Genomic DNA, 9,295 nt, shown 5'->3' on the forward strand with positions numbered 1-9,295 from the left:
TATCTCCAAAGACAAAGCCATATGTATATTTATTTCAACACAATTGGTAGAGGGTCGCGGTAAAAACGAGCGAAGGAAATGAGAGATTGCCAGCCGATATGGTTTATTTACTATTATAAATTTTATCATCAATGGTTAATACTGCTTACGAAATAAATTATTTTTCCCTTCAAAGAAAAAGAAATATTTGAACATCGGCAATGCACATGGTTTGGCGTGACTCGAACTAAAAAAAAATAAATCATTAAAATAAATCAAAAGTGCAAATCATTGAATATTCATTTTAAAACATTTATTTTTTTTTCTCCAACAATTATAGGTTTTTTTATTTTTAATATTTTACAACAAGCATTTCAGTAAACAAACAAAAAATATGCTGAATTATAAAATACTAATAATGCGATGTACAGATTCTATGATTGTTGGTACATCTTAAGATGGGTTGGGATTCGTCTTTGTGGATACCAGGTTATAAGTAGAGGGGGGTAATACTCCCTATTTTTATGAGCGTCATAGTAAGGGTGACTTTTACTTTTAATTCTGATACCTAAATGATCAATTAAATCTAGGCTTGTTGAAAGGAACGAGGGAGTGAGATAATGTAGCCTTATCCATGGCACTACATTTACTTAATCTCAAAAAATAATCATAGAAATCATAATGGACACCATCTACTAAATAAATTTCTACGCCATAAATAACAGAATAGTAGTCAATACCTAGGCTACCGCCCATATTAAATGTTGCTTTTCGTTTAATAGAGATGTCGCATGTCGTGTGTTTGTGTAATATTCGGTAAAATTAAATTTGTTTCGGTAATTAGTTGGTTGTCAATGTATACAAACCTTCTAAAAATCCCCATTCACTGTAATTGTAATTATAGCGTTTCATTAAAAACGTTTTGGGTTGCTTTACAACAATTATTAAGTAAATAGGACTCTTATTTAATATAGAACTTGTCAACATGTTCAAAAATTAATTATTTAATAAAATTATTAACATTTCTTTTTACCAAAAACTTAGATGGCCGGAGCAATACCGTATGTGGATTCTAAGCTTCGTCAAAGGAAGATCATCTTATTTTCTAAATCTTACTCTCCAGAATGTAAAATGATCAAAAAAATCATTAGTGAACATCAACTTTCAGAAAGAGATTTTGAAATAGTTGAAATTGAAAAACGACAAGATTGTGTTCAAATTGAAAATTATTTTCAAGTTTTATGTCTAACAGATGCTAGATCTGTAAGATTTTTTAAAATAAAATTATTTTGACTTGGGTTTTAAGTTTTAGAGTTAGACCAGTTTTCAAAATAAGTTATATATATAACTATAATGATTAGGTTTACATATCTATTTAGCTGTAAGTTTTAAGATCAACAGCTATAAACTTGCTCAGTTTTTGGCAATTTTTGCATACACCCGAAGTGAGATCTTTCAAAGATTTTCACAAACATCTTCATTACAGTATCTATTATAGAACCTAGTTTTGAAGACTGATCTAATGGATTAGCACAGTTAAGGATAATTGGAGTCTTGTTCAAACAGTTATTTAAACATAATGGCTTCCAAGCAATTTTATTTTTTGGAAAATTATTCTGATTCAGTTAATTGTGTGTTCTTGACCCTTACTCTGGTTAGGAAAGAAAGGCAGCTAGGTGTAGTGCTGACCATTGAATGCCTTTAATTTCTGAGGTCAAAAAATTCTTAGGTTATGTTACCTTTACTTAGGTTTTAATTAGTACTTTTCTATACTCTTTTTTTATAAGGGACAGAGAACACCTTAAAAAACACATATTCTTATGTTTTCAGGTTCCTCGTCTATTTGTAAATGGGGAGTATATAGGAGGTGAGAAGGAAATCGTCCTGTTGCAAAAATCTGGAGAACTCAAAAATATTTTTGCAGCTGCTGTGGCCACAGAATAATTTGTATTGAATGTTTCTTACCTATATCTTTTTGTTACTTTTAAGAACTTTAATTTTGTAAGGATATTATTGTACATCTGAAAAGCAGATCAGTAATGACTTTTGCATACATATATTTTTACTGGGTGATTGTACATTTTTCTTGTAAATGAAATTCAATAAAAAATAAATTTAAAATAATTAAACAATATTGACTGTTAATATGTGTAAAAAAAAAAAACACATACTATATTTAATACAATTTTGTTTACTTCAAATTACTGATCAATATCAATATGCTGTATATTTATTAATCTTTTAAATTGTGTACCTTTGAGGGTTATAGCAGCTTGGACCGAAGTAAAGATAAGTCTCTCAAGTCAACACTGCTTAGACAATTGAGAGGATTTATGGCTTCACTATATATTGGTGGCTTGAACATGTTTTATATTTTAACAACAGGTTAACAATAATGGCACTTTGGTTGTGAACATTTTAGGATTATGTTTTGTTAGACAACTATAAGTAAATTACTTTTGGGTAGGTTTTCAACAGTAAAAAGTATAAATGGGGGTGGGGGTACATCTAAAATTATTGGGCTTGGGTTCACTGTTGCCCTAGGAGTAATAAAATGGGACAAACTAATGTATGTTTGAAACCAGTGTATTGTTGTGTAAGCAGTTGTCATACACAAGGCATAGTTACAGAGAATTAATATTGTAAATCAACATTTATGAGATATTTAATGCGTCAGAATAAATGTAACAAATGATATAGAGAAAAATTAATAACCATCAGCTTCAAAATAAATGCCATTTACCAATATTCTATAAATTTTAAGTTCTACAATATTTACATTTCTAACATTAGTATCTCTAAATAATAAATATCAATATGTTTTGAACATTTTACCAAACTACTTGAGATATCACTTATAACAAATTTAAATACTGTTAAAGCAAAAATACAATATACTTAAAAGCTGAACATATTTAAAACCTTTATCTAAAGTGGGAATCAAGAGTCACAATCACCCCCTAGAAATATATATTTATTCATGGATAAGAGTAATTAGGGAAATGAAAGGCATCACACTTAGTAATGTTAAAGGCAATCTATCACCCATAGCATTCTGAGAACTTTAAAAACTCAGTCGCACTTCTTTTTGAAGTTTGTCACAACCCTTTTTGGATGTTCAAAGTTTTTCAAATATGTATAACTCCTATGAATAGTTGATAATATTGTTTTAAAACAACAGTTAGAATGGCCACATTTTATTTTAATGTTATTTAGTAACAATTAATTAATAGTGGACAAAATTTGACTTAGGAAAATTAAGACAGTTTAATTGTTATAATGAGCTGGTTTTGCAACTCTGAAAGTAACATTTATTCTTGCTCCTCTGTCATGATATTCTTTAGGCACTCGATGCTGTAAAGGAAGCAGAATTTTAAGAAAGGAAACTATTAATAAAGTAAAAATTTAATCTAAGTTAAAATGATATAATTAAAAACACCAAAACTTTTAGAACTTCACTAAACAAATAAGTAGATTTGCAACCTGCCAATCTGTTTGAGTCCATCCTTCCATAATAAGTAAACTTCCACCAGTCAAACTTAACCTGATCACTTGACTATATGTGTAGTCTCTTTCTCCTGATTTATTCTGAAGCACACAAATTTAAAGGATAATGACTTCAGTAATAGAAATTCATCAACCAATGCAAGAAAAAAATATGCTAAAACTAAAAGTAATTCTTTCTTTTTCATTCACTAAAGAAATTAAGCAGATAAAATTGCTGCAAACTTATGGGAATTTTTAAAATTTTAATTTACATGTGTATTCAAACAGTAGATTAGAACAAGAAAAATCTTTATTTTGGATTTGGAAATCCTTTTATAGAAATTATAAAATGTAAGTAGTAATACAAACTTACTGGAGGAGGCTTTTTACGCAATTCGAATACTCGTTCATCTCCAAATGACAATGAAGCTATAACTGGTGTTTTCCCCATGATTGGCTCATCATCTGAATGCCATCCTATACTATCATGCCCATCCCTGTATAAATTAGCTGCAAGTGAATTAAATTCTATTCCAGTCAGTTCTGCTAGCTGCTCTTTTAACTCTTTTAGAGACTTTGGCCATTCCTGTTTAATTCAAAACAAATGTTTAGTTAATATATACTCCAGTAGAAAAAGATAAAGCAGCTTCTAACTAGATATCACACAGCAGGCTTTGAGGTGGAACCCTCAAGGAAAACACAAAAGTGGTCTGCCCAAAAAACTGGTAACAGGACCTTGATGCTGAAACCACAAAGATGGGTTTTGCCTGGGATGAGGTTTGAGAGGAAAGCACAGGACAGAAGACTTAGGAGATCTTTGGTTGCAGGCTCATACCCCAGCAGGGGTGACGGGTAATGGTGAAAATAGAACAAAGATAGAATGAATGATGATGGGATGAGCTAGATATAATGCATTTATCAGAGCTTACAGATGTGTTTGCTTCCACTGTAACCCCAGAGTATGTGTAAGGTAGTTCGCTGTACCAGTGAGTTAGTCTCGGTTGAATTGCTTGTACTCCATTGTGTATGTCATACCTCTGCCTCCAGGGAATCTCATGAAATAATTCAGCAAAAATAGCATCACTGCGAGATGAGTCTAAAAACTGTGGGAAGTACCTCAACCTGTTGTACAATTTTAAAACTATTCAATGCACCATTCACATAAGTGCTTAAACTAAATACTAAATAAAAAAGAGTAAGCATATTTATTTGTTTGGGCAGAAATTATCAAGATTTCAAAGTTGCATACTATGTGGAACAAGGGAAGTAATACCTTCATTAAAAAATTAGGACAATGAATTATTTATTTACACAGTCAAATCTGCTCATGATGTTACATTATAGAATCTGGCAAGAATGTATAGTGCAGTATTGTAGATAGGGTAAGAACATGTCTAAAAAAATTACCTTGAGAGACCTGAAGGCTCAGTACTTATGTCATAAACACCAGCTTTCCTGAGATTTATTAAAATTAAAACTAATTAAAAATTACAAATAGTTTAGCCACAGCAAATAGAAACACAGAACACAATGTGGTTAGAACTTAATGGCACCCTCTTTTGGTAGAAAAGCAACATGCTTTACATCTTATAAGCACTGGACAATAATATTAAATCAACAAACAAAGCTTGTTAGTGTGTTTTCTAAAAAAAAAAAAAAAACCATACAGTAGCATACAAAACAATATGAAAGCACTTACGTTATGAGTTGATCACTTGGCTTTAACTTTATTTCCTAAAAATAAAATATATGTGAGTATATTACTTTTACAGTAGAAACACTGGTATGATAAGAGAGGATATTCTAAAAACAATGATAAGAATTTATTTCAAATACAACTAAACTAAACTTTCAACTGAATTACTTTAAAACTTTAAGAAAAACACATGAACTGAATTGTTCTAAAGAGGCTCTATCTATGTAATGAGACATTTGATCCAGATTTTCCACATTCAATTTAAAAATGATGTATTACCAACCTCCTCAGGTTCTTCAAATACAAACGTTGTCTTAGGAACGACCTGGTCAATGTTTTTTCCAAGCCATGCTGGTCCAACTGGCATGGGTTTTCTGTCTCTGTCTGACCTTACATTTTTCACAGGTTTACAGCCATCAGTATGCTGGATTGGCACCACTCTGGCACCCACGGTAGCTGACCTTCCAACACCACTTGGCTGCTCTTTACTAGTTTGTGGATTAGAGGGGGCAACCCATCCCCCTTGTACTCTTGCTCTACGACGTTTATCCATGTGAGTAATTTATCATCCCAGTGACTTATTAAGCATGCTTCCTGTGAAAAAAAAACAATTTTTTTCTATTTTCTGAAAATGCCACAATAACTTCTTACAAACTCTGTTAATATTTTGATTCATGGCATTTAATATGGCCTGTTTTAATGCATCATGCTTTTTGGTGCAGAAATATGTTTTTTAAATTAAAAATCAATACTTTAGTGAGTGTGCATTTTTGGGAATTCACTATGATATCACATAGGCCTATAGGCTCCCATTGAACAATAAAATACGAAATAGCTTTGGTTTTTGTTTTGTACCCAAAATATTAATTACATCAAATAGGGCCTACATAGATTTTTAATATGTACAAAAAAAAACATACACTTGAGAGTGACTCATGTTATCATTTTGTTTTACTTATAATTTTAAAATACTTTAATTTTAAAAATATTTTTTTAATTTTAAAGTTTTTTTAGATAACTTTTTGAATATTCTGGATGAAAGAAATTAAAATAAATGGTTTGCAGGGGATTGTACTAGTGGGAATAAAAAAGCATTTACACTACATGAGTGTACACTCAATCACCAGTTGTAAGCTGTAACTTAACATTAGACAACGTTCATTTGGGGAAGGGGGGGAAACGTTCTGAGGATTTAAAGGGACTACTCGAAATATCGGCCATTAGTAATTTAAAAAATTAGGTAATAAAATCATAAAATGAAAAATGGAATCCTAAGTAAAAAAAAGTTATGAGTACTATTACTATTAGTAACAAGTAACACTAACACTACACCAGTACACTACAACACGGTAAAACTCCATTTTAGCGTATTTTATTCTCCGTTGCTTGTTTACCTCCAGTTGAGCGTATTTTATTATAACAACCGAAACACACCAAAACATTAGGAAAACACGATTTATTTATTTGTATTGTTTTTTTTTGTTTTCACAAATGAATAAAATGAATGTTTAAAAAACACGACTTATTTATTTGTATTGTATTTTTGTTTTAACAAATGAATAAAAAACAACAAAGAGACTGACTGAAGTGCTTTATTTGTTGGTTACAAAAATAGAGATGCACACTTTGTACAATTAAGTGTTCCAATTTCAACTAAACTGAATAAAAGTATTAAAAGGCACAATAATGCTGCCGAAAGTGGGCCGGGGGGGGGGGTGGGGTGGAATTTGGTGAGGGATGGCTTGGAGTGTTAGAGAAAGTGTGACAACTCACGTTGTCATTTAAAAAAAAAATAATGTTAGAGGTCGTCCATAAATGACGTCACACTCGTAGGGGGAGGGGGGGGGGTCCGTAATTTTGTGACGGTGTGTCAGAGGCGTAGCGAGGGGGGGGGGGGGGGCGGGGGGGACATGTCCCCGGGCGCCGACCTTAGGGGGGGCGCCAAATTGAAAGTTTGAGGGGGGGTGCAAATCGAAAATTTGCTCCCGAGGGGGGCGCCAAATTGAAAGTATGTCCCCGGGCGCCGGGAAGGGTCGCTACGCCTCTGCGGTGTGTGATGAGGGGAGGGGTTCAGATGGTGCTACGTCATTTTTTTTTGGGGGGGGGGGTCTTGCTTTTTGTGACGACACGCTTTTTTTACGATTTGTACCTCCACCCTCCCCGCCGTTACACGTCGTCACAAAAAGTCAGACCCCCCTCCCTAAAATGACGTCACACCTCAGCCTACAACCCCCCCCCCCCCCCCCGCCTCAAAATTTCTGTTAATTTTTCTTAAAACATCGATAATTTTTCCAAAATCTTGTCAGAACTGTCAACATAGAGTATTTTGATCAATTCATATTACAATTTATTAAAACCGTTTTCTAAAACGCAAAATAACGGCTAAAACTCGTTTTTCTAACATTAATTTTTAAAAATGCAAAAAAGTGACGTCACACCATCTGAAACCCCACCCCCTCCCCCTCATCACACACCGTCACAAAATTGCGGACCCCCTCTCCCTTACGAGTGTGACGTCATTTATGGACGACCCCACATCAATTTTTTTTAAAAGTCAGAAATTTACTCATACAAAAAATCATACTTGATACATATATCAAAATATTGGTAAGGATGGTAGATTTACTATGAATTTAAATAACATACAACTCTATAGTAAAATATTTTTTTCAGTTTTGGCAAAACTGTCAAATTAAAAAACACAGAGTTTGTACATTTATTGCATAAATACAAAAAAATAAAACAGAATAATTAACAGTGTATCAGTTTCACCATGAGACAAGACAAATGCCTTTAAAAAAAAATACAATACAAATAAACAAGTCCTGTTTTTTAAATATTCATTTGCTAAAACAAAAATACAATACAAAAAATAAATCGTGTTTTCCTAATGTTTTGGTGTGTTTCGGTTGTTATAAAAATACGCTCAACTGGAGGTAAACAAGCAGCGGAGAATAAAATACGCTAAAATGGAGTTTTACCCTACAACACACCACAAAACACAAAAAAAAGTATAAGTATAAGACTAGGTACTACTAGATCTACTAGAGATCTAGATCTAGTAGTAGTAGTAGAGTACAGTAGTAGTACTAACTACTAACTAGTGTAGGTTCTAGACTAGCTACTTTAACTTTAAACTTTGACTTTAGCTTAATTGATAATTTTTTAATTAAGCTATGATCATATTATAATTATAAATAATATAATATAATGGTAATCTATCGTTTTGGGTACGTAAAATCGCCCGCGGCTATTTATGTACGAAAACGTTACCTCATTGTCAAGCTTTAATAGAAGTATATTGTCATACTTTTGTGTCAAATATTATAGATAAATGAATAATAAACCTAAATCAATGGCTAAATATATCGATATAGGCCAGAAATTAACTTTAAACAGCAGTGTCTGAGAGCAAGATTTGCTATATAAACAGCAGCCATTTGTAAAATAGAGTGGCTTCCCCCTGAATCTGGCGCTAAAAGCTTATAAAAATAAAACTTAGACAAGATGGCTGCTATAGTAAATGAGCATGGTTGCATCTGTTGGAAACATCGCTAGTCTTCATTTATTACGGAAAAGTTTTAATTCAATTGTTTAAAATCAGGTACATAAATGAATCAAGGAAACATTTTTGAATTTTTTAATACATAAATCCTCCTCAAAATGTGAAATAATTATTAAAATTTAAGGAGTCACCTGTTTTTCACATTACAAATCGCGGGCGATTTTACGTACCCAAAACGATAGATTACCAATATAATATATATAATAATATATAATATATAATCATAATATCATATGATTATGATAATGATGTGAATGTGGTTTCCTTTAGGTTAGGTGAGATGGTTGTGCTAGATCAAGATCTAGTAGCCTAGTGAGTAGGCCTACTTGTAGCTCTACTAAGACCTAGATCTAAGACGATCGACTTACACTTAAAAAGTTATAGTCTAGGCCTACTTCTAGAGTAGATAGGGCCCCGTCTAGGCCTAGTGTATTAATTATATTTTTATTTTGTGTTGTTATGACTCTTCAAATGAAAAGTTTTATTTTAATGTATTAAAGGGAGTATGCAGTGTCTATAATAGCATTAACCAGGTTTTAGATATTTTCTATTTATAAGAATTGTTATAA

The 9,295-nt window shown here is 32.2% G+C and overlaps 2 protein-coding genes across 3 annotated transcripts; one reads left to right on the forward strand and one right to left on the reverse strand.

Annotated features, from left to right (window-relative positions):
- The first annotated feature begins 817 nt into the window (after positions 1 to 817).
- On the forward strand, positions 818 to 2,118 carry LOC131955560 (uncharacterized). 2 transcript variants are annotated; one of them, XM_059319721.1, is made up of 3 exons: positions 818 to 867; positions 1,024 to 1,242; positions 1,810 to 2,112. In XM_059319721.1, the coding sequence occupies exons 2-3, from the start codon at positions 1,024 to 1,026 to the stop codon at positions 1,921 to 1,923; spliced, it is 333 nt and encodes a 110-aa protein (XP_059175704.1). In that variant the 5' UTR covers positions 818 to 867; the 3' UTR covers positions 1,924 to 2,112. The 2 variants fall into 2 exon arrangements, with proteins under 2 accessions (XP_059175704.1, XP_059175705.1); XM_059319722.1 differs by lacking the exon at positions 818 to 867 and adding an exon at positions 873 to 927 and having other exon boundaries at positions 1,810 to 2,118.
- A 100-nt stretch (positions 2,119 to 2,218) lies between these two features.
- LOC131955559 (alpha-ketoglutarate-dependent dioxygenase alkB homolog 3) lies at positions 2,219 to 9,173 on the reverse strand. The gene is made up of 8 exons (XM_059319719.1): positions 9,095 to 9,173; positions 5,445 to 5,755; positions 5,165 to 5,199; positions 4,873 to 4,920; positions 4,395 to 4,587; positions 3,839 to 4,051; positions 3,463 to 3,567; positions 2,219 to 3,333 (listed from the first exon to the last, which is right to left on the reverse strand). The coding sequence occupies exons 2-8, from the start codon at positions 5,712 to 5,714 to the stop codon at positions 3,247 to 3,249; spliced, it is 951 nt and encodes a 316-aa protein (XP_059175702.1). The 5' UTR covers positions 5,715 to 5,755; positions 9,095 to 9,173; the 3' UTR covers positions 2,219 to 3,246.
- Positions 9,174 to 9,295: the final 122 nt, after the last annotated feature.

The sequence above is a fragment of the Physella acuta genome, unplaced genomic scaffold (genome assembly GCF_028476545.2).
Source record: "Physella acuta isolate Inbredline_101_S28 unplaced genomic scaffold, ASM2847654v3 ptg001078l, whole genome shotgun sequence".
NCBI classification, from domain to species: domain Eukaryota; kingdom Metazoa; phylum Mollusca; class Gastropoda; family Physidae; genus Physella; species Physella acuta.

Bases quoted from the DNA above. Each gene is read 5' to 3' on its own strand.
- LOC131955560 (XM_059319721.1), top strand. From the start codon at position 1,024: ATGGCCGGAGCAATACCGTATGTGGATTCTAAGCTTCGTCAAAGGAAG. The intron at 1,243-1,809 runs GTAAGATTTTTT...TTATGTTTTCAG, and splicing joins GTCTAACAGATGCTAGATCT to GTTCCTCGTCTATTTGTAAA.
- LOC131955559 (XM_059319719.1), bottom strand. From the start codon at position 5,714: ATGGATAAACGTCGTAGAGCAAGAGTACAAGGGGGATGGGTTGCCCCC. The intron at 4,921-5,164 runs GTAAGTGCTTTC...AATAAATCTCAG, and splicing joins CCAAGTGATCAACTCATAAC to GAAAGCTGGTGTTTATGACA. The intron at 4,588-4,872 runs GTAATTTTTTTA...ATTGTACAACAG, and splicing joins GAGCCTTCAGGTCTCTCAAG to GTTGAGGTACTTCCCACAGT.